This window comes from Pituophis catenifer, unplaced genomic scaffold, assembly GCF_029215685.1.
Source record: "Pituophis catenifer annectens isolate HBS135680 unplaced genomic scaffold, rPitCat1.0.hap2 SCAF_2, whole genome shotgun sequence".
NCBI classification, from domain to species: domain Eukaryota; kingdom Metazoa; phylum Chordata; class Lepidosauria; order Squamata; family Colubridae; genus Pituophis; species Pituophis catenifer.
Genome location: NW_027256882.1, coordinates 179079408 through 179104949, shown reverse-complemented (window position 1 = coordinate 179104949; position 25542 = coordinate 179079408). Strand labels below are relative to the sequence as shown.

General features: G+C 38.7%; 1 protein-coding gene across 1 annotated transcript; it reads right to left on the bottom strand.

Moving 5' to 3' along the window:
* Nucleotides 1–1611: 1611 nt before the first annotated feature.
* On the bottom strand, nucleotides 1612–24208 carry LOC139310948 (surfeit locus protein 4-like). The gene is made up of 6 exons (XM_070935236.1): nucleotides 24115–24208; nucleotides 10941–11127; nucleotides 8116–8192; nucleotides 5742–5785; nucleotides 4438–4624; nucleotides 1612–1898 (listed from the first exon to the last, which is right to left on the bottom strand). The coding sequence occupies exons 1-6, from the start codon at nucleotides 24163–24165 to the stop codon at nucleotides 1632–1634; spliced, it is 813 nt and encodes a 270-aa protein (XP_070791337.1). The 5' UTR covers nucleotides 24166–24208; the 3' UTR covers nucleotides 1612–1631.
* Between the last annotated feature and the right edge of the window lie 1334 nt (nucleotides 24209–25542).

Genomic DNA, 25542 nt, shown 5'->3' with positions numbered 1-25542 from the left:
TGTGCCTAGAACTCGTAGTCTCCCATGTGTCTGGTCTGGTAATTTAACCACACCAAACTGACTCTCCGATTGAGTTTATGGGGTGTTTATTCCGACTCAGATTGTCTAAATTTAGCCTAGGATACATCAAGCAACTGGGTTTAGCATTTTTGTAAAAAAAAAAGGGTGTGATAAAATTTATTGAAAGTTAACGTTTTAAAAAACTGTTCAGATAAAGGTTACAGACATCTAGCCTAATTTGGTTTGCAAGGGGAATTCTTAAGTAATTGATATTTGATCATTTTTATTCATATTGAACTGAATAGCTTATGAATGATGCATATGATTCTTTTTTACAAATAGTATATTTAAAACTAACTTTGGAAGGGAGAGCAAATATTGCTCACTGCTTATCAGTTATGATTCCCAATAGCATTTGTGAAAAACCATTTCAATACTTTTCAAACAACCTACAATTTTTTGTTTTTAGATATGCTCTAATAGGGCAATCCCAGTTCAATTAAAGTTTAGTAGACCTCTTTGTCAGTTGAAGTGCAAACTACAATAACTCCCTTATAGATTTTGTCCAGTTTCTTACTGCAACTAAGTTGTGCTGTCAGTTCAGAGAAAGCCTGCAGAGCATGGTTTCAGAAATTCTTTTCAGCCTCTTTGCCACAAATTGCTTCAAGTGGTATTATATTCTGTAGAAGAAAAAAATATGTTGCCTCTGTGTGTATATGTGAGGACCTAATTGGGGCAGGTGCATACATATGGGTATGTGGGAGTATTTAATCAAGGTGGATACAGGTATATGTTTCTGCTTTCATGTGGCATTGATGTATGTGTATGTGCATCGGGAAGCACAAGACAGATTGCACATGGTTCACTCTGGGTCACCTGACCAGGAGAGAAATGGAAGGGGGCTTAGAATGAAGAAACTGGCAGCATTTTGAATCTCTATTCAATTGTCCCTCACATGAGTGTTTGTGTGGAGAGGGGTCATTTTTTCTTTGTACTTCAAGCTGGATCAGGCCTATTTCTGACCCTGATCAGCCAATATGTGATCACATATTAACCTAATACAACAAATGCAGGCATAGTCATGCAGTCTGCTACCTGTATTCTGAAAACAGACAGGAAATTAAAATCACAGATGGTACAGCAGATGTAAAACGTGCCTCGATTTGAATTTTTCCATGTTTTATTATTCCCACAATTTAAAGTGGCACTGCAGTTATTTCAACAACGTAAAATTTATCATTTCATTATTGCTTCAATTTTTAGCTCAAATTCAAAGACAGTAAAAATCACTTGTGTCACTTTTAATTTTCCCTGTCTGAAGATAAATTTGAATAATTGGTATAATCTCTCTCTTTTTAAAAAAAATGCTTCAGGAAGTTTTGGGATTTTGAAGGTGGAAATTTTAAAAACCACAAGATCAATACATATGCATATATAATTTGATTTTAATTTACATGTCTCAAACAGGGTGGAAAACAAAAGCTTTCCTACCCTGATAAGGCAACTGTGAACTATGATAAATCTCAAGAGAGTCAAAGATTACACAGGTTGTAAAAGCAGTAGTTTATCTCCTCTCCCTTTTTCCTCCCAACCCTCCCCCGCCCTCCCACTAAAGCCTATACAGTCCATCTTCACCATTTCTTCTTATGCTCATCCATGGAAACTCCCCCAGGTCCTAATGCCACAACAAGCAGCAGGCCACCGATGACAGACATGGTCTGGAAAAAGTCATACTTGAGGAAATCATGAAGGGGGCTGTAGCTGGAGATGTGCCAGAAGGCATTCTGGATCAGGTTGATTATGAAAAGCCAGATGACCAGAGTAAGAGCAGCAAGCTTGGTCTTGAAACCAATGGCTACCAAAATGATAAGACCCATGCCAAAAATATCTTGGAAAATCTGGGAAAGGAAAGGACAAATGCAGTATATTAGCTCCTTACAGCTTCTTGCCCTAATGGCAACTTTTTCCCCAGATCCAAAATATATTAAAGATACAATTTCAGGATTTTAATTTGCCCAAAATGTACTAAAACAAGACAAAATAAAAATATAAAATAAATTCTGTCACTCCTTATTCTATATTATGTGTGTGTGTGAGATGATTTACTATAGTTTTACTGTAAATGTTAAGAATGGCAAAGTGTAATGCAGTGGTTCTAAATCAATTTGAAATTTAGATGCTTTAAATTACATTTTTACAGCCATAAATATTAATATCTGTTTCATTATTTTTATGAGATTCTGAAATTGTGTACCAGCAGCTAAGTGTGATGATGACTCTAAAGAACAAATAGACCTTGGAAAGAAATAAAGAAATGCTAATGATGTTTTAGCAAGAGTCATAGAATTGGGCCAAAATTCAGATGGAGTTTAAGTTCTAGAGCAGTGGTCCCCAACCTTTCTGTGAGCCGTGATGGCGCGATGGTTAGAATGCAGTATTGCAGGCTAATTCTGCCGACTGCCAGGAGTTCGATCTTAACCAGCTCAAGGTTGACTCAGCCTTCCATCCTTCTGAGTTGGGTAAAAGGACCCAGATTGTTGGGGGCAATATGTTGACTCTGTAAACCGCTTAGACAGGACTGTAAAGCACTATAAAGCAGTAGATACCATATTTTTCAGACTATAAGACGCACCGGTATATAAGACACACCAAGATTTCGAAGAGGTAAATAAGAAAAAAAAAGTTTTTGCCCTCCCTGGCCCTCAAGAGCACTCTGCAGGCCTCCCAAACCCTCTGCGCGCCCCGTTTGTCACCCGTTTTTGTGAAAAATGAGGCACGCAGAGGGTTTGGGAGGCCTGCAGAATGCTCCTGGAGGCTGGGGGAGGGCAAAAACGCCCCTGTTTTTGCAAAGATCAGATGAAAAACGGGCCTGATTTTCACAAAAATAAAACAAGTGGGGTGGGGCTTCGGGAGGCCAAAAATGGCTGTATTCGGTGTATAAGACACATCAACATTTCCACCCTCTTTTTTGGGGGGGGGAAAGGTGCGTCTTATACTCCAAAAAATACGGTAAGTCTAAGTACTATGGCCATTGCTTTCCAGCTTGGTGGATCGATGGGGGAGAGAGGGGATGGTTCTGTGTGAGCAGCTTGTGCAAATGTGTGTGCCTGTTTCTCTTGGCCCACTTCTGAACAGGCCATGACCCACTCGTGGGTTTCGGCCTGGGGCTTGTGACCCCTGTTGTATAAGGTTCTTCCATTCTTGTCTTTCACCACTACTGGAATTGGAGCAGCCTGGACTTATAAACCAGTCAGCAGTTGCAATTCACTGGCTGAGAAGACTTGCTTAAGACTGAAAGAATCGATTAAATATCTAATTTAATCTTGAGGAAGTTAATTCATGAATAATACTACAGATAGTCCTTGACTTAAGACCATAATTGAGCCCAAAATTTCAGTTCCTAAGTGAGTTTTGCCCCATTTCATAACCTTTTTTGCCACAGTTGTTAAAAGAGTGACTGCAGCTATTAAGCAAATCACGTGGTCATTAAGCAAATGTGGATTTCCCCATTGGCTTTGCTTGTTGGAAGCCATCTGTGAAGGTTACAAATGGTGATCATATAACCCTGGGATGCTGCAAAGATTGTGAATACATGTCATATGCCAAGCGCCCAAATTTTGCTCATGTGACCATGGGGATGCTGCAATGGTTGTGTGAAAAATGGTCATAAGTCACTTTTTTCAGTGCTGTTGTAACTCTGAACAATCACTAAACAAATGGTTGTAAATTCTGGATTATTATCAGTACAAGTCGTCCTCAAGTTATGACGCCTGTTAGGACCAAGATTGTCCTCACTAAGTGATGTGGTAATAAAGTGTGACATGTGAGCGCATTGCTTAGCAATGGCAACCTAGAAAATCCCGACTGTTGTAACTCCACAACATGTGGGTCATTAAGCAGGAAGCGAAAGGAGTCCCAGATGAGAGTTGGGTGAATCTTGGTGCAGGTTGTGCGCGAATTGGAGAGTGCTGCAGTCGGTTATGAGCACAGGGAAGCCAGGGAAAGAGGGTGTGGAGTGCATGTATGAGTGCAAATGCAGGGAAGCCAGGGAAAGATGGTCCACTCTAGGATGCATTGGTGTGAGTGCAGGAAGGGCAGGGAAAGAGATCGTGAGGTACACATGTTTAAGTCCGGGGGGGCCAGGAAAGGAGGGCGCAAGTGAGTAAAGAGGAAGAAGAACACAACTCCTGTGAATAAAGAAAGAATGGGATGAGGGGAGTTTTATCCAAGCAACGATGGATGCTGCAAGTGTCTGAATTTTGTTCACATGATCACCGGGGGACGGGAGCATTGCAACTTTGAGGACTGGTTGTAAGTTCCTTCAGTGCCATCATAACTTTGGCCAGTTGCGAACAAATGATTATAAACTACGTACTTGTAGAGTGACTACCTGACAATTTCTTAGACACAAAATAAACAAAATGACATGTCACTCACAGTGAAAGGACTGAGTTCAAAATGCAGGAGTGTCATGAACATGAGAACAAGGAGTAAACGGCCGCCAAGTTGCATGTATTGCCGTGGTGAGATACCGTCCACAGTAGGAACTCCAGCAAACATAGATTTCCCCTCAGAGCGAGATTCTGCAAGTAACAAAAGCAATCCACCCCCAAGAGCCAAATTCCTACAAACAAGAATGGGGGGAGGGAGGGGGACCCAGTATCATTCTTCAGGCCAGAATAGAAATATCAAATGTCATAATTTGTATCAAAGTAGTACCTGGCAGCTAGACTTTTATGAGTTTGGTCAATAATCTCCTTAATGTATTCAAGAGTTAAAGGTAAAAAAGTTCAGTTGTAGATGCTTTGGGCATTTTGTTGACATTCTTTCAATAGGCAGGGACTCGTAGAAACAAATTTAATTCAAGAGTGCTAAATGAAGGATACTGAAACAGAATTTAGCTAGGAGCTTCTACAGGAAATCTTTTAAAGAGCAAAAATCACAAGGCAGTTGGATCAAGTTCCAGTCAATTACTGAATTGTGTATCACTAAACTGCTATCTTGGGGCTAGACCAATCTAGCTCTCCCATTCATTTCACAGTAATTTGTTTCTATCACTAGCTTGGCAATAAAGCTCTTCTCAAACATAAATTTAAACATACAAAATTTTTAACATTAATTAAAATTAGCATCCTTGCCAGGGGTGAAATGTAAAATTTGTTACTACCGGTTCTGTAGGCGTGGCTTGGTGGTGGTGGGTAATGTGGCTGGGTGGGCGTGGCCAACTTTAAAAAAAAAAACTTTTCAAAGCATTTTTTCTAATGCTTTGAAAAGCCTCTGCTGATCAGGCAACTCAGCTGGGATCGTCAGAGACTTTTCAAAGCATTTTTTTTACCACCTCTTCGGCCAAGAGGTTGCAGAAAAAAATGCTTTGAAAAGCTCTGACGATCCCAGCTGAGCTGCACAATCATCAGAGGCGCTTTTTTTTTTTTTTTTTTTTTTTTTACTTTTAAAAGCATTTTTTCGTTGGAAGAAGTTGTAGAAAAAATGCTTTTAAAAGTAAAAAAAAAAGCCTCTGATGATCGTGCGGCTCAGCTGGGCATGGTGGGGGGGAGGGATTTTTGCTATTGGTTCTCTGAACCACCCGCCGCCATCACTACTGGCAATCCGGTCTGAACCGGGAACATTTCACCCCTGGATCCTTGCTTTATATGAATACATGGATGGGGAATCTTTGCCAAAATATCTAGCCAGTTCTCCTTGGGAAGACAGAACAGATAGTGCCTTAGGGCTTCACTTACCTCATTAAGAATTTGAGGTCCCATAAAATACTGTAGGCAATTGTCTGAAAAACAAACAGATGCTGGGAGATAGTAATTCTGCGGACACCAATTACCATTTTGGCTGAACAGCCATGAACAATTATTGCAGGGTTTCATGACTTCATTGTTGGAATAGGAACCATTTCTCCTTGTTAAAGTACCACTCTGCATGTTAACTGGACACATTCATACAACCTCCTGTGATTTAGGCTTGGTTCTTTCATCTTTGGCTGGGGTGTCAGTCATCCTTGGAATGGCTAAAAAACTGGCATCTCCGTATTTTTTCTAAATGATCAGAAGCACAGTAGCTCAATCAAAAGCAGTTGGGAAAGTTACTGCTTAAATAATCCTGCAGCAATTTCCATTCAGCAACTGAGCGGGAGATTTCCAATTTGTAGCCATCTTAAATGCGGAGAAGTGATAGCTAAGCATGGTCTAATTCCTCCATATAGGTTTGGATAGTAGAACTTGGGCTCCCAAACTGCTGGTGCAACACCACCATTATACTACACTTTTCTTGTTTACAAAATAAAAATTAAGTATATTAATTATTAAAGTGTTGAAATACAAAGAGTATGAAAAATCAAATTGAATGCAAAGAAAACAGAAAAAAGAAAAGAAGACACAAAAATACTGTTTAAATTAAAAAGCAAAGAAATCATAGTGAGAAAGAAAAAGTGGATTGCATCTTCCCCTTCTCTTCCCTTTTCGTTGCCAACTATAAGACTTTGTTAAGATATTTGATATATATAACAAACACTAGTCACTTTTTAAAGTTTCTGTTTAAATCCTAGAAAAAAGGTATTTGACATTTAAGTCTGCCTTGCTCTGTAAAGTATCTGTAAACATATATTGTGGATATATAATGGCAATTTTGCCACTGCAGCAATAATAGTACCCCAATCCAATATCATAGCCAAGATATCTATTTTCCAATAATGTGGTAGGCTTATTCTTGCTGTGGTCAAAATGTATCTTGCTAAATAATTTTTATTTATGTTTTTTAGGATTATGCTTAGTAGAAACACTATTACTATTTTTTCACACATTTCTTTCCAATATTTTACGAGATTTTTTGCATGACTATCTCATGTTACAAAATGATCTTTTGTATTATGGCATTTCCAACATTTGTGGATTTTTGCTTTATCTATTTTGGCAATCACTGATAATGTTGTAGACCATCTGTAGAACATTTTATATCAATTTTCCTTTAAATTGTAGCTTGGAATAAATTTTAATATTTTTCCCATTGATCTTCCTATTGGTCCATTGTAATTATTTCTCTCAAATTTTGCATCCATTTTATGATAGTTTTTAATTTGTTCTCTCTTTTTGTCATATTTTAGCAACAATTTATAAATACATCCCAGTATATGATATTGGTTTTATATAAGCATTCTGTTTTCAGTTAACAGAATTTGAAATGTTTGAGATGCTTTTCTGGGAAATTTAAAAGTAGACTAGACTAGAGACTACAGTGCAAAAAAACCACAGTAGTATCACGGTATGAGAAATTAAAAAAGGCTATGATAATAATTTGCTAATAATAAGGAGCCTGATGGTGTCCTAAAGATAATGGGATTTATTCAATTCTGGTAAATTTTCATGGGAGAAAGAGTAACGAAGGAAAGGAGATAGCAAGCATCACCCTAATGGTACGTGCAGATCAAATATGTGCAAAGTAAGAATAAAATGCTCTGTTCACAAAAACAGTTGCAGGTGGTACCATCTTCAAGACCCTGCTTTTTCCAGCTACTCTCTATTGTACAAGACAGCCCTTCTGTTTTTACCTTACTTATGGATTTAGCATACAAACACTGTACCCCATCCTCTCCTTTGCAATCAGTGGCCTCTTATTTTCCACAGCTTATATATCTTTTTCTTCTCTTCTCTTTGAGCAGTGTACTCCTGAGAAGAGGACTAGCAAAGTTATCTCCAGTTCTTAGCAGCATACTGTTTTGCACAACATTTCTGACATTACTTTATTATTTCTCACATAATAAATCTGTGATGAAAGTAGAAACAACTCAGAATAACGTGGTAACAATCACAAGAATCATGAAAAAACATTCTTTATACATTCTCCCCCTGAAATATCCAGAAGCTCTAGAGAAAAAACATTGTCAATTGATTATTTAATATGTATTCACCAAAGTTACTTGATAACTTTATTTAGTAATAATTATACAGATAGTTGTAATATTACAGATTTTCACAATATATATAGAAGTCTGTATGAGTCCTGAATATATTAAATTCTAATGTGATTATGAAACTAAATCCTGTGAATGAATTGCAGCACATATTCTGGCTGTGGGATTTGGATATTATTGTGTAATTTTCAACTTACCTGCATAAAAATAATTCCAAATAGGCCAAAGCATGCATAAGGAACAAACTTTCTTGCTAGGACAAGCACACACCCAGCTAAAAGAAAAAAAAGAGTAACTTTGGTAACAGGAAACTAATGTTCCATGAAATTAAAATACAGAAACTATCTCTCTTATGGTTCTTTCCAATATTTAGCTTTAAATAGCTTTATTAATATTTTTTGCTTTCAAAAATCTACAATAATTTATCTTCTCACATTGATTTTGTTTCATATTGAATGTGAACTGTCTACAGGTAGTCCTCAACTTACATCACTATTGGGATAACTTCCATTGCTAAAGGGATGCCATTGTTAGTGATTCGCACCTGATTTACAACCTTTTTTTTACTGTGGTCGTTAAGTGAATCACATGGTTGCTGGGATATTGCAACCATCATAAATACATGAAGGTTGCCACAACAGTTTTAAGCCTGAGGACCAGTTGTAAGTCACTTTTTTCACTACCATCATAACTTTGAATGGTCATTAAGCAGTTGTAAAACAAGGAGTGCCTGTATTTCATGTAGTAAGTACACAAAGATATATACAAATTTAAGCTTATCAGGATCCCTTTTATGACTTCTATTTTTTAGATGACATTAGAGACTATTACAGCAGCACCTTCCTGATCTAGAAAACTAATCAGTCTGACTTTGATTAGGACTTGGAAGGGGTGCATTGGAGAAGTTGGCTATACTAGAAAAAGCATTTTAGAAGGCAAAGGCAAACCGCTCCTACAAGAGCATGGATCCAGAGCTATATTTGACTCAAGGAAATTTTGGCCTCTTTTACTATCATTTTTTTTTTTTTTTGGCTAAAATTTCAAGAATAAATGTGGGGTTATCTTAGTTTATTAACCTTCAAACAAATCCACGTTATTTTTTTAACCTACTCTTCTTCCAAGAAACTCAGGGCAGCTTAGGTTAATCCATCTTTCTGCAATAAACTTCATGCTGGAGCACAGATCTGAGTTCAATTAAAGACTGCAGTTTTGTTCTCATGTTTTGGAGTAGGCTTTAATTCACTTAGTGGTACTAAATGTGAACAATACAAATAGTCCTTAACAAACATTCATTCAATGACCACTAAACAGTGGCTCTGAACAAATGGTGGTTATGCCTAGTCCTCAAGATATGACCACTGCAGTGCCCCTGCGGTCACTTGATCAAAATTCAGGCATTTGGCAGCGGACAGGGTTGTTTCAACTCCTCCTTCTGTGTATCTCCTGCCTCATTTCTACCCTTTTGGTTGTCCTCCATTCGGATGCCCCCAGTTAACCTTCACCATTTTGTTCCCTCTGCTGACTAACCACACCTGGCCTGACCCCTTCATGAAGCAATTGCTGGCCTCACAAGGCCTTCTTCCCAAGGGGGTTTCCTCACAAGACCTTGGAAGGAAAGCATGGCCAGCAGCTGCTTTGTAAAGAGCCAGGCTATGTGTGTCTCATCAGCACTGGAAGCAAGAAGACTGACAATCAGCTGGGGTGGCGGAGCACAGGGTGGCAGGGACCTGAGTACAAGGTGGCAATGAAGTTGGCTGCATCTTCATGCTACACTGGGCTGGAGTGGCTGGGGCTTCTCACCACTGTGTTGAGCTGTGGTCACTGCGCTGTTGTGCTGGGGCAGCTGGGGCTTCATGCTTTCCTGCTATGTGCAGAGTGAGCAGAGGGCCTGTGGGTTGGCTTTGTCAATGCTGGGTTCATCTCCACACCTCATCAAAGCCCCACAGGCCAGTTCTCCAGGAACACTTTCAATGTGAACCGCAGAGTGTGCATCGGAAGGGATCCTTTGAAAGTTGCTGTCCCTTTCTGAGGCTTTACAAGAGGAGGGAGGCAGTGAGACACATCTGGTGTGTGGGGCCTGGCAGGCAGAAATGTGTAATAGGTTGAGACTGCAAAAATGAGGCAAGCCCGCCAGGAATCTGGTGGCTTGGGGGAGGGGGGGGGGAAGACTGCACTGGAGAAAGATGGCTAAAGGTCAGCTGGGGATGATTGGGGTAGTTGGCAGAGTAGCCAAAAAGGAAGAGATGGGGGAAGATAGGCAGGTGGCAGTTAACTGAAGCAGAGGCAAATGCAGCAAGACAAAGTACCCTAACCCTAAAAATGGCATTATCCTGGCTTAATGATTGCAACCGAGAATACTGGAATTATCATCACTAAACAATGTCATCATGTAATGTTCAGTCTAAGGACCACTACACTGAGGAATGAAAATTCATCCCAGTTAGGGTGGTTAAGCTAGGACTATCTGCATGCATAGTTACACATTTTCTAGCTAGGGCAAGCATACACTAAGTTAAAATAGAAAAAAAGTACCTTTGCTAATAGTGAAAGAAATGCACCAAGAAAATAAAATACAGAGGTAATTTACAGTGTCTCATTTTTTCTCATGTCCAACACTCTATCCAACACTTTAGTGTTTTTTTGAACATTTAAATGAATTGTGTAAATATTCTATTACAGTAAAATGCTGACTCATTTTTAACAAACTGGGTTTTTCTGAATGCAGCCTGAAGGCAGGAGAAGAGTAAATTCATTCTTCTAATTAACTGCTGTTCCTGGTACAATTTTCCCAAGCCTTCTAGTTTCATCCTGTTGTCTCACAAATACAGACATGAAAATTCACTAGCAATAAGACAGAACAGTCTAGTTTATATTCAGAGAGATGTTCTTGAACATAAACAAAATACATTCTAAAAAAATCAAAAACAATTGAAACTTAGCCCCAATTTCTGCATCAAATTCTATGGAGGATACCACCTCACTGTCAGTGTTCTTCCTAACGCCACCAAAGAGGAGTTCTTACCCAGCTGTCCACACATATTGATTAACACAAAAAGTGTTGCTAAAAGTACACCGCTTCCCCAAGATATGTTGATGTAGTCCCGCTGCTCATTCCATTGGAACCACATCCTGATGCCATCTTCCAAAAATGTGCTGATTAGGCAGAGGTGAGCCAGATGAGGTAGTACATGCTTTGTTACGCGCAAGAACTAAAAGAATAGGGGAGAGGAGAAGAGCATTAGAGAGCCATAAGAAGAGAAGTCAATTTTAACAATGAAGTTGGTCAAGGGATCTTTGGATATTTGAACATTAAAAAGCAGTTACACTTGCTTAATTTATAGATGCACAAAATACAGTTTTACTCTTGGTGCAAGGTCACTTAGTATTAAGATTAGAAAAAGGTCACAACACCTCAACTTTCAAACTGCTGAATGAAGCAAACTAAAGCTAAACTACCAACCACTCTGCTTTTTTTTTCTATTTCACCTGAATAATGTTTTGTCCCTTCTAATATGTGTACTTAAAATGAGGTGATGTAACAGAGTACAAGTGAATAGAAACAAGATCAAAATCTACTGATAGTGTTTTGGCTCATTTTCACAGTCAGGAAGATGATGATGATGATGATGATGATGTTGATATTTCTTTATTAAATTTATAATCTACCTAACTCCTAGAGCTATTGGATGGTTAAAAATTGTTAGAAATATTTAGAATAAGAAACCAACACAAAACAAAAAGGAACAAAGATTGCAGAGATATCAAATTTGGATGGAAAGAAAAAAAAGCAGATCCATCAAAAGCCTGAGCTAGAAGCCAGATCTGAAATTTCAGTGGGGTGGACGTCATTCAAATCTAAAATGGGGAGGGGAAATTCATTACAGAGTGCAAGTGCTGCTACAGAGAAAGCGCACTCCCAGGTGCCAATAGATGGCATTGTTTCATTGTAGGAACCCAGAGGATTTCAACCCTGCCAGATTGGATCGGCCAGGCAGATACTGTGGGAGCCAGACCATCTCTCATTTCTATGGATTTTAATCGCCATAGAGTTTAATGATCACAACTAAAATTGTCAATTAAACACACAATACCCTCTGGCTGATTTTTGCTATTTTTTCATCCCGTTTCAGTATTCCTTTCCTACGAAATATGAGCACTAACCTATTGTCTTTATTTAGTGCTAAATGAAATTCTGCATGCTGGTTTATAGTATTGAATTAGTATCCCCAAAGTGTAGTAACTCAGATACAGATTTGTAATTGTATATGCAGATTAGGTCAGTATATAGGACAGAAGATGCAATATATAATTGGCTCTAATTCTGAGTATTATATTGTTCTTAGATCCAGTTGATAGACATGTATATCCATTATAAAAAGCATGTAGGTCCTGAAAGCTTGACCTTTGGAATTAATGGCTGTCTAATTAACAATTAGACTACTTAAGTCTTGGTTTTCTTTTCTTTTTTTTTAGTTTTTTTTTTATTTTATAAACAAACAAACAATACATAATCAATCATTCAATATGTCTTCTGAATACATCATTTAAATCTTCTTTTTGCTCCTCCAATATTTATATCTTAATATTGTAAACAAACAAATATTACATAATAATTCAATATATCTTCTGAATACATCTTTTAAATCTTTTTACTCCTCCAATATTTATCATATCTTAATATTGTCATTCCCTTTATTATAACATTTCCCCCATTTTTCTTACTTCTCTATTAATACCTTAATCTATCTTTTAATTATATTAAAAATTAGACAACCATTTTATCCCCACACAACCTTCAACCCCCCCTCCCCACCCTCACCCTCGACTTCCCAGAGCAAAAACAGGGTATAGCATTAAACTAAACATAAGCTAAAATATGCTAACTTGCTACAAGATTCAAAACTCCCTCACCCTCTTTAACTCCTCTTTTAAAAATTGTTCATCAGCCTCCCCTTTTAAAATTCTAATTTAAACATTTTAAAACTTTCTTTAAAGCATATCTCTTTAAGAAAAAGAAAAAAAAGAAAATATTATTTTGCATCCATTCAATTTTAAATTAACCATTTTAGTACTTCATTAAGTTTTTTTTTTTTTTAAATTGATTTATATGCCGCCCTTCTCCGGAGACTCAGGGCGGCTTACAATGCACTAAGCAATAGCCTTCATTCTTTTGTATATTTATACAAAGTCAGCTTATTGCCCCCACAACTGGGTCCTCAAGTTCTTTTTTTTTCTCTCAAAAAAATACTTCAATAAAATATTCTTCAGAATATAATCTTAAAGATACTATTAATCCATTGAGTTTAGTTATTTCTAACTCTTAAATTCATTCTTCAGAATATCAATTTCAAAACTTTCAGAAAACTATCCATTAACTTTAAAGTTAATCATTTTAATACCAGTCATTTTTTTTAAAAAAAGCTGTCCATTTTTAGTTAAACATTTTTACTTAAAAAGAAAAAAAATGCTAATTTCAATAGACTTTTCAAATTTATTATTAAAATCCTCCCCAAAAGAAATTAATCTTCAATTCTTCCTTTCTTTCTATATTTTTTCCAATCCTTCTTCTTCAATAATACTTTCTCCTTCAGCATTGCTCTTGCCCGCTTTTATTTTCGAAAATTTTAGAATGTAGATTTGAGACTGATGCATCTTTGAAGATTGCTCTCTCCTAAAAGTTATCTCCTTCATTTTGAAACCTCCATTTCGACTCTTCCTGCTTATATAATCAGTCACTTCCTCTTTTAAAAATTGATTCTGTCTATAAAACCAAGAATTGTCACGATAAAGTTTATCAGACTGCAGGAAAGAGACTATTTGCTGCTTTTCAATTAACTGCATAGAAACCTCTGCCAAAACCTCTGTTTTCAATGTGGTAACTTCCATCATGTTCCTGACAGCCTCTTTTCCCTGCTCCAAAGACAAATTAGTTTGATTTTCTTCCTCTTTTCCAGCCAGCAAATCATTTTTGTTTTCCAGATTATAATTTTGAATAGTCCTTTCAATTGATTCCAGTATAGCAGAAGTATAAAAATTTAAAAGTTCTTGTAAAACCTCTACAGTCACAAATTGTGAATTTGCTGGCTCATATAGTAATGATCCTCCAAACTTGATGTCAGCCATATTTCAATTCCCAGTTTAAGTTTGTTCAGCTATCAGGTCAATAAATCCAATAATTTTCCACACAATTTAGAAGTATAAAGTAGTTAAGGTCAATACCATAGTCTTTTTCATTTCACTAGCACTTTAAATCTTTTTCTTGCCGCATAATCCGGTAGCTTTTACAATGTTGCAGCTTTAACGATCACTTTCACTTGTAAATTTCGTTTTAAACGCCCTTAAGCGGCATCTTTTTTCCTTTTTCTTTTAAACGGAGTTAAAGTTTAATACTTGCATTTTCTGTTCTCCTAATTTGCTCTGCCAGCATCCAGGTTCGAATTTTCTCATAGTCCTTAAAATTGCACTGCTGGTGTGGTCGCGACCCCTTGTTCTGCATAGAGCAGAATCGTCCCGGATCCGGAGCACTGAAGGGCTTTCAGGGAGCTCTCACCCTGCAAACCCCAGGCTTAAAGAAAAAAGCCTGGGGGTCTAGGGGAGCTCTACCCAGACCCTTCTGCTCTTCTCTCCCCCTTTTTCCCTGGGGGAGAGTTTCGAGCCGCTAGAACAGCTGATTTTAGCTGTTCTAGCGGCAAACGGAATCACGGGGCTGGAGCTCCTAAAGGAGCGTCTATTCAGGGAACGCGGAGCCACCGGAAGTCCGTCTTGGTTTTCTTTTCATTGCTTTCTAAATCCACTGTTTTCAGATTACAGGTAGCTGCTTCCAATTACTGATTAACTTGGTCGGCTTTGTTCTATCAAGGATCTCAAATGTTCTTCAATAATTATCCATAAGGTGAGTATGAACTCAGTGTAGAATATAGTTTTAATAGCACTATAAGTATCTTTGTGCATGGTATTTGCCATCTGCCTTGGTGAGCAGAAATCATGAAGGATACTTATACTTTAATGCCTTACTCTAATTAACGAAGCATTTGTCCTACTTTAGGAAGTCTTTCTTTTCTCAAAAAATAATATATTTAGCTGTGCCTTCAAATCAGACAATTTTGTTTTAATCTAGCTCTACTACTCCCGGCAATCTTATTTTGACATTTGTTATCCAGCAAAATCAGACTGTCTGGACAAAAGAATCAGCATTTACAAATATCTGAATATACAACACTGACAACATTGAACAAGAAAATAATTAGATTTCAAAGAGGTTTCTCTACTTGATATTGCTTTATTTAAAAATCTGTTTCCCTAGAAACTAATTATTTACTTTAAACAATGATCTGCAGGGTCTGATCAAAGGACTGAATATATTCACTTATCTGTGATTTATCTAAAACCAATTATGTAACTTGTGGGCTCCAGAATCCAGAGCAACTATTTTTGCTCAGTTCTTGGTCAGTAGTATTAACTATATTGCTGGTAACATACTTACACATTGATTTGCCTTTTTACCGAGTTTCCAAGATTTTCAGTTGACTATAAATTAAGCTTTATATTAAGCAAAGGAAACTTCAACATTTATCAGTATAATGAACTCTGAATTCACATAATAGATACAAGAATGCATGTGAGTTTCTATTTGAAATCATACAATTTCTGAACTGATACCACTGATTTTTTTAAAAAAATCCAAGGTTTCAAAGTTGGATCATCCATAATTGCTTTAAAAGAAGATGAAAAAGTAGAAGACAGTTTATATTTCTGGACCACTGAGAATTGCTCTTCTTAACATGTTCATCTATCTTTATGTTGTTATTCAATGCCAGATTTATATGGACGTCTCCATACACACCTACTTTGACTGCTTGTATATTTGAAAGCAATAAATTCTTTAAAAGAATTATCTTCAAAATTATGATTTGTGAAATTTTACATGGGAGTGAGAAATGGACTCAGAGCCTTGTGAGGATTGCAGCATATACATGATAAGAGATAGATAGATAGATGATAGATAGATTGACAGACAGACAGACAGACAGACAATCTGAATTTCTATACCCATTGTTGTTTTGGGGTGGTCAAAGATTAAACTCAGATGGGATAAAGGGAATCAAAGTTAGAGATTATGAATATAAGATACGGGCATTTGCAGATGATTTGGTTATGACCTTAACTCATCCAGTGGAATCAGCAAAGGTTTTGATTGATATAATAAAACAGTATGGTCAAGTATCTGGGTTTAAGATAAACATTGGAAAAACAAAGATGATAGTTAAAAATATGACAGCCTATCAAAAAGAGGAGTTACAAAGGGTAACGGGATGTGAAATAGTTAAAAAAGTCAAGTATTTATGAGTTTATATTGCATCTTCTAATGGTAAATTGTATAAGTATAATTATGAACTGATATGGCATAAAATACAAGCTGAAATGGATAAATGGAAAAAATTACAACTGTCCTTGTTGGGTAGAATAGCAGTTATAAAAATGAATGTGTTACCTAGGTTTTTGTTCCTCTTTCAAATGATACCAATACTAAAAAAGGATGCCAACCTGGAAGAGTGGCAGAAAGGTATTAATAAGTTTGTATGGCAAGGTAAGAAACCAAGGATAAAATTGAAAATAATGCAGGACATACGAGAAAGAGGAGGATTGAAAATGCCAAATTTAAAATTGTACTATGAAGCAGCTGTTCTATCAGCAATTAGTGATTGGATTAATTTAACAAATGGAAGGATATTGAATATTGAAGGGCATGATCTGGTCTATGGTTGGCATGCTTATTTAGTGTATGAAAAAAGGGTGGATAGAGCATTTAAGAGTCATATACTGAGAAATGCTTTATTGCGTGTCTGGAAGAAATATCAATATAAGTTAAATGAAAAAATACCTATATGGACAGTACCCAGGCACGCAATAGAGAATACGAGTATAGAAAGTAGACAGGATGTAATTACGTATAAAGATATTCTCATTATGGAGGGAGGTATATTAAAATTAAAATCTGTGAATGTGTTGAAAGAGGAGAAAATAACTCAAACATGGTTTCAATATGTACAATTACAAGCCAGATGGAGAAAAGACCAGAAAACTGGTGTTATACAAAGTGATGAAAATTTAATTAAACAAATTAGAGACCAAAGCCCAATGCACATAAAAAGATTGTATAATATATTGATAGAGATGGACTCGGAAACAGAGCTAGTTAAGGACTGTATGATAAAATGGGCGCAGAATTTTGAACAGCCAATAATGATGGAAACGTGGGAGAAAATATGGGTGACAAATGTGAAATTTACCAAAGCGCAAAATTTAAGGGAGAACTTTTATAAAATGTTTTATAGATGGCATCTAGACCCAAAAAAGTTATCTCGTATGTATCCGAATGTACAACCAAAATGTTGGAGATGTAATTGTGAGGATGCCATTTATTTTCACATTTGGTGGACATGTAAAAAGGTTAAAGCGTTTTGGATTAAAATCTGGTGGATTTTACAAAATATTCTTAAAAAGAGGTTGAAATTTACACCACAGCTGTTTCTTCTGGGTATAGTTACGGATTGTACAGTTATAGAGACTAAATTGATTTTGAATTTAATAACTGCAGCAAGACTGTTGGTGGCACAATATTGGAAGAAGCAAGATTTACCTACAATCCAAGAGTGGACAATGAAAGTTACAAATCTAGCGGAAATGGCAAAAATCTCGGCGTACTTGAAGGATCATTCAAATGAAAGATATTTAAGAGACTGGAGAAGATGGCTAGATTATATTCAAAATAAATAACGGAATAAGAAATTGCAGATAGGTTATGAATGATTATATAGATATTTAGTGTGTCTTTAAGTAATAAAGCTAGGCGGGTAATTAGGGAATTGAAGGAACAAGAGATGTGGAATGTCATAATTGTTTAGACTAAGATTGATTATGATTGTTGAAGTTTATACCCTGTAATTTGTTCTGGGAAGGGGAGGGGGGGAGGTTGAGGTAGGGAAGGGGGGGGGGGAATATGTAAACTTTTTGTAAAACTTCTCAATAAAAAAAAAAAAGATTAAACTCAGAAAACAAAGCCTATCTTACACTGTAAAATCAATGTGCCCTTCGATCCATGTTAATAGAAAGAGGATTATTGCCCTTTCACCTTTTTATTCTCTGGCCAACACTGAGTGGACATACAGATACAACTTTCTGCACTTGCCATTTTAAGGCAGAGATGGGAAATCTGCAGCTCCACAGCCATATTGTATATAGTCCTTAATTTTTGAACAAACCATGACTATTCAAAAGCAAGAGCAGTTTCTTGACTTCTTCAAATGGGAAATTATAATCTAATATCTACAATAGGCAGATTATACTAGATTTACAGCCATGAAACTCCTAAAATAATAAATGTTGTTACCTCATTCTGTAAAGGTAGTCCTTAATTTACAATCATTTGTTTAGTAACCATTCAAAGTTACAATGGCACTGAAAAAAATGACTTATGTCCAATTTTCACACTTATGATCATTGTAATATCCTCATGGTGATATGATCAAAATTCAGGTGCTTCATAACTGGCATGTATTTATAACAGTTGCACTATCCTGGGGTCATGTGATCACCAGTTGTAACCTTCCCAACTGACTTCTGACAAGTGGGGGAAGCCAGATTCACTTAACAACCACATGATTCACATAACAACTACAATGATTCATTTAACAACTGTGGCAAAAAAGATCATAAAATGAGGCACAACTATTTTGGTTTGTTGTTGTTGTTAGTTGTGAAGTCGTGTCCAACCCATCGTGACCCCATGGACAACATTCCTCCAGGCCTTCCTGTCCTCTACCATCCCCCGGAGTCCATTTAAGCTCATGCCGACTGCTTCAGAGACTCCATCCAGCCACCTCATTCTCTGTCGTCCCATTCTTCTTTTGCCTTCAATCGTTCCCAGCATTAGGCTCTTCTCCAGTGAGTCCTTCCTTCTCATTAGGAGGCCAAAGTATTTCAGTTTCATCTTCAGGATCTGGCCTTCTAAAGAGCAGGCAGGGTTGATCTCCTCTAGGACTGACCAGTTTGATCGCCTTGCAGTCCAAGGGAGTCGCAGGAGTCTTCTCCAGCACCGTAGTTCAAAGGCCTCAATTCTTTGGCGCTCAGCCTTCCTTATGGTCCAACTTTTACAGCAATACATTGCAACTGGGAAAACCATAGCCTTGACTATATGCACTTTTGTTGGCAGGGTGATGTCTCTGCTTTTTAGTACGCTGTGTAGATTTGCCATAGCTTTCCTCCCCAGGAGCAAGCGTCTTTTAATTTCTTGGCTGCTGTCCCCATCTGCGATGATCTTGGAGCCCAGGAAAATAAAATCTGTCACTATCTCCATTTCTTCCCCATCTATTTGCCAGGAATTGAGAGGGCTGGATGCCATGATCTTAGTTTTCTTAATGTTGAGTTTCAAGCCAACTTTTGCACTCTCCTTCTTCACCCGCATCAAGAGGCTCTTTAGTTCCTCTTCGCTTTCTGCCTTTAGAGTGGTATCATCTGCATATCTGAGGTTGTTGATATTTCTCCCGGCAATCTTAATTCCAACTTGTGACTCATCTAGCCCCGCCTTTCTCACGATGTGCTCTGCATATAAGTTAAATAGGCAGGGCGACATTAAACAGCCTTGCCAAACTCCTTTCTGAAGTTTGAACCAATCAGTGGTTCCATGTCCAGTTCTTACTGTTGTTTCTTGACCTGCATATAGGTTTCTCAAGAGACAAATAAGATAGTCTGGTACTCCCATCTCTTTAAGAACTTGCCACAATTTGTTGTGATCCGCACAATCAAAGGCTTTAGCATAGTCAATGAAGCAGAAGTAGATGGGGTTGTTGTTTTTTGAACTTCCTAGTTTTCTCCATGATCCATATGTTGGCAATTTGATCTCTAGTTCCTCCGCCTCTTCAAAATACTGCCTGTACTTCTGGTAGTTCTTGGTCCACATACTGCTGGAGCCTAGCTTGTAGGATTTTGAGCATAACTTTGCTAGCATGTGAAATGAGCGCAATGGTTAACAATGAAAATTTTGGGCTCTGTTGTGGTTGTAAATGGAGGGATAACAATACAAGCTTTCTCTAAGAATAAGTAGCTTGTTAGGATTCTGATCCTACTTATCCTCTCTCAGCCTACATTTTTATTCAGATTGCTTGAATGTCTGCGCTTGATAGCAATATATAGTAAGACAACGACATTTACCGTATTTTCCGGCGTATAAGACGACTGGGGGTATAAGACGACCCCCGACTTTTCCTGTTAAAATATAGGGTTTGGGCTATACTCACCGTATAAGACTACCCCTCTTCCAACGCACACCAAATAAAAATTAAAAAACATCAACTGGCTCACCCACAATGTAAAAGCAGCTGTGCTAGACCCAAAATGGCCCCTGCAACAAGCAGGAACCTCACACAGCCACAAAAGCCCAAAAAAACAACTTTCACACTTTACACACACAAAATTCCACATACAGCTTTGTGAGATTTTGTGTGTTTGTGTAGTTAGAGTGAAACACTACAGAAACACACTAAATCTCAGAAAGCTGCACAAATATTATTTTTATTTTTATATGAAAACTAAATTTAAAACTTCCTAAACTTTAAATGGCTAGGTCTAAGTTTTTACATAACATTTAAACTAACATTCCAGTTAGATAAAATTAAATATGTAAATCAACATTACTAGGCTTCTCAGATATGAAATTATCATATCTAGAGCCAGTTTATTGTGATGCTTAAGGTGCTGGCCTAGAAACCAGGAGACGGTGAGTTCTAGGCCTTAGCCTGCTGAGTACTTTAGGCCATAGGATTGTTATGGGGAAAATAGAAGGCAGGTATGTTCCCCATCTTGAATTGACCAAAATATATGTAATAATAATAGAGCTAGGACCCATTAGCATCCATTATTTAGAAAAAATATAAATCTATGCATCAGTCAATTGAGACATAGAATGGAGTATCAGTATGGATCATGGGCACTTAGATCAAAGGTGGTCTTCAATTTACAACCATAATTGAGCCCAGAATTACGGTAATAAGTCAGGCCGAACATTAAGCAGTCATGTGTCCAACCCGATTTCATAATTTTTTTTAGGTGGTCATTAAGCGAACCCATTGTCTGCAATGGGAAATCAGAAGTAAACACCAGTTTCTAGCAAAAAAACCTCCCAACAACATAAATTTTGGTTGTGTGACCATGGGATGCAGCTAACAGCCATACAGTAGACGCAGGCCAGTTGCCAAGCACCCAAAGGGCAATCAGGTGACCATGGGAGGGGGATCTTCAAATCTGGATTGTAAGTACTTTTTTGGTCTGTTGTAACTTTGGATGGTCACTAAGCTACGTCGAGGAATACCTGTACTGTACTTATATACTAGTCTTGTATAAATCTTGTGTATGCTTTCTTTTAGAAATGCCTATATTATATGCTTTAAAATAACATACGAAACTTGTAATTGTTCATATTCAAAATGTGCTGATTGCCAGAAGACTCCAAGGCAGGACATAGCATGTTTTGTTCATGCTGCTGAGTAAATAAATCTGTCTTCCAAGCTAAATTCACCCCAAAGATTAAGAGAACAACTCTTCCATTATATCTATAAAGATATTTTAATGATATCTTTAAAAAGATTAAGAGAACAACTCTTCCATTATATCTATAAAGATATTTTTAATGATATCTTTAAAAAGATTAAGAGAACAACTCTTCCATTATATCTATAAAGATATTTTTAATGATATCTTTAAAAAAATCTACTGAGAGTAGATTGACATATCTAATTTAAAGCAGACAGATTTATATAAAGATTAGTATCACATTCTCTAGTTGCAGATTCATCTGGAAGAACTGAAACCACCTTACATGGCTCCATATTCATAATCATTGATGTAAATAAGCATCCCAGTCTATGCTTACATGTGCAATTTACCTTCCCATGCCCATGGAAAAGCACAGTGGATGCTTACACTGAGCATACAGTGTAAATTAGATTTATGAAATAACCTGCAATTGTGGTATATGGAATTACTTCTGCACAGATGAGTTTAGTCTTGCCTAAATGCAGAAGACATGGATAAATGATCCTGATGCAGTTTGAACTCAATCTGGTGATGGCAGCTCTTTTGATACACTTATAACATATATATCTATGCACATGTTGACTTTCAAGTCAGTGTTATTCCTGGTGATTGCTTAGACTAGTCCTTGCAATTGGCAAGCTTTTGGTTTGCCATTGCCTTTTTCCCAGGGCTGAAAGTGTGTGACTGGTCCAAGGTCACCCAGCTGGCTTTGTGCCCAAGGCAAGACTAGAATTCACAGTCTCCCTGTATCTAGCCTGATGTCATAGCCATTACACCAAAATGGCTCTCACACATATCATGAAGGCCATGAAAAAAGATGAAAGTCAGAATGAACAATATAAAGATATATTGCTTTAACTTAAGATGGTCTGTAGTTCTTAAGTGTCACAAAACCAGTTTTCTGAGCACCAGACTGAAACTCTTTGACAGCATCAGTTAGTTTCAGCACTGAATTTCATAACCATTTGAAACAAAATGCCTAAATAAGGCATTGAATGCATGCCTTGCAAAATCTCAGCATCTCTCTCAAAAGAGGGCAAATGCATAGGCTAGACCACAAGATCTGACAAGGAGTCACCATAACAGCTGGCTAGCAGAACTGGATGAGGTGCAAGCCAGAAAGTCTCACCTCTGTTGCGCATTTAGGGAATGCGCAAGCCTTTGGGAAGGCAGCATTTTTTTTTCAAATCCCCTTTGCACCAGACTCTATCAATGTTCTGCCTTACACTGCAGTCGTTGGGGAACCAAGATAATGTGCCTAACACACTTCGAAATCTCATTTTGGAATAATTTTATTCTTCTTTGAAAGATTTGTATGGCTAGTCACTTTAGTCGCTCACAACAATAAAACCCAATAACCACAAAATCATAAACCATAAAATCAAAAAAACAAATGCCTCAGTCAACCCCTTGAGGTGCCCCACAATCAGCGGTCGATACCCTCATTCTATCCCAGGGCCTGGGTAAAAAGCCAGGTCTCGATGGGCACCAGGAAGGCTAAAATGGTGAGGCCTGCTGAATCATGAAGGGAGGGCGATCTGTAAGGTAAGGACTACAGAAAAGGCATGCTTCTGAGGTCCCACTATATGGCAAGATTTCAGGGAAAGGGACCTGGAGACAGCGAGTTCCAGTCCTGCTTTAGCCATGAAAGTGAGCTGGGTGACTTCGGGCCAGTCATCTCAGCCCAACCCACTTTACAAGGATGTTGTTGTGGAGGAGGAAAGTGTGTTTCTCACTTTTGAATTACATGAAAAATTAATAAAGTTGAGATACAAATAAAAGTAAACGCACCTGTCCTATCTGATCTGGTGGGACGAGCATATATGCCCTCAAAGGGAGTAAATAACCGAGGCGTGCTCTGCAGGGCTTTAAAGGCGAGAACCAGCTCCTTAAAAATTACACCTGGAAGGAAACTCGGTGGAGCTCGCGCGCGGCAGAGCATTTAGTGGGACTCGATCCTGTGACCGGGTGAACTTGCTTCTCAGCCTTTCTGATAAGTGACCCAGAAGCTCCACGCCTACGTCTGCCTCACTGAGAAATTAACGAGCTGTGGGCTCCAGGAGGGAGGCGGATAAGAGCTGTGCGGGGAAAGTTCACCCTTCCTCCTCCTGAAAAAAGGGGCAGGAGACTTAAAAGCAGAGGTCTTCAAACTTGGCCGCTTTTAAGACTTGTGGACTTCAACTCCCAGAATTCTCCAGCCAGCACAGCTGGCTGGAGAATTCTGGGAGTTGAAGTCCACAAGTCTTAAAGCGGCCAAGTTTGAAGACCTCTGCTTAAAAAGATGGAACTGTCCATGAGGGATTCGCGCCTCAATGGCCAAGATCGCACCTCGTCTCATGAGAGAAGCAGGCCAGTTATGTTAGCCTACGCACAGAAAGCGTCGCCACCGCTTCCATCCCCGCTGCCGGCAAGCATGGGTACACCGCGGCCCGTCACTTTTCGAGGCGGGCAAGAAGCGATGGAGAGGGAGGGTCAGCGGAATGGGCGTGATGCGCCACTCCCTCCTACTCCCGAGAGGGAAGATGGTACGGCTCCCTTCACTGGCTCATTCGCGGAAGGAGTACGCCAGGCCAGACCATTCAAACTCGGGAGGGGGAGGTTCTCACCTGATCAGCAACATCTTCGGCGGCCCCCATTAAATCGCCGTTAGGCGCCATTGTGGGAAAGGCGCGACCCAGGTACCCACGCGGGCTCAAATCGCTTTTGGTCTCTTCGCTGAAGGGCTCTGAGAGAAAGTGGGAGGGGACAGCGCGCAACCAATCACATCCAGGACCTGCTTGTGGCCCGCCCCTCCGGACCACGTGGATTGAGCCTCCGTTAGCTCCGAGACAAGACTGGGTTGGTTGTGGCCGTAAAAGATAGATATAGGAAAAGGACAGAGTAAGAGTGCCTCGCATAGACTTCCGACACGCTCGATCTGTCCGAGCTAGAATTGAGCGGGATTCCTATCTTCAACCCTACCCGTTCTCAAATCAGTGCAAAGTACTTTTCCTCACAGGTATGGTAAGTAGAGCAACGTTCATCGGATACGGAGAGAAATCGTACCCTCGCGCCAATCTGTGCACGTTGCCATGGCAACATTGCCAAATGGGTGCTCCGGCCTGTTCTCAGAAAGGAGAGTATTTCTCAAGAGCGCCACGTGTACAGCTCCCATAAATCGTGAAGGAAATGGCAAACGTTTAGTACTTTTAGTGACGTATACTTTTGATGCTGTAACCTTAGGGTGGAATAAACTTTCTAGGGAATACGTCAATCGCCTTATTCATCTGGTATATTAAAAGCATATTCTAAGGGTGTCTCAACAATCTGCGCATGCCTCCTACTTGGTGGGAGTAAGCAGTCTGTGTCTACAAAGTAGTTTCAGATTCTGAATTGCACAGAATAGCATGAGGATGCTTAAGGTACTGCTGGAAGAAATGTCCATCTGGATTCAGTTCCAAGTGGGGAGAAAGACACTGGAAACATGGAGGCTGTTTGGAAAGATAGTTTAATGGTGGACAGGACCACATGGTTTGAGGTCCTGGGCAATTGAGCACATGGGTGAGAAAGAGAGAGGGAGATTTATACCCAGCGGTGAAATCCAGCCAGAACTATCTGGCTTGTGCAAACCAGTAGCGCCAGTGATGGGAGGGTCTGCCCACCCGCTAGACATCATTACGTCCCGTTTTTGACCCTCTGCGCATGTGCAGAAGAAACACGAGCATAGCGTACACGCGTGCACACTCCCATTCCTGAACCAGTAGCAAAGGTAAGTGGATTTCACTGCTGTTTATACCCTCTCTTGGGCTTTGAACTTGCTTCCTGTTCCTGTGGCAAGGGCATGTATTCTGATTGGTTGTCAGACTCCAATGGGACCATGCAGGGGTAACTTTGTAGGCTGTCTTGAGTCCCAGCTTGGTTGAAACTTGCTGGGTGATGCAATCTTCCCAGGTGCTATGTGGTGAGATGGGTAGAGGGATAATTCTATTATATCCTGAGGGTGAAGGTCTTTTGTTTTGTAGATAAGCTGGCCCAGCCTTTTGTCTTGTAGATAG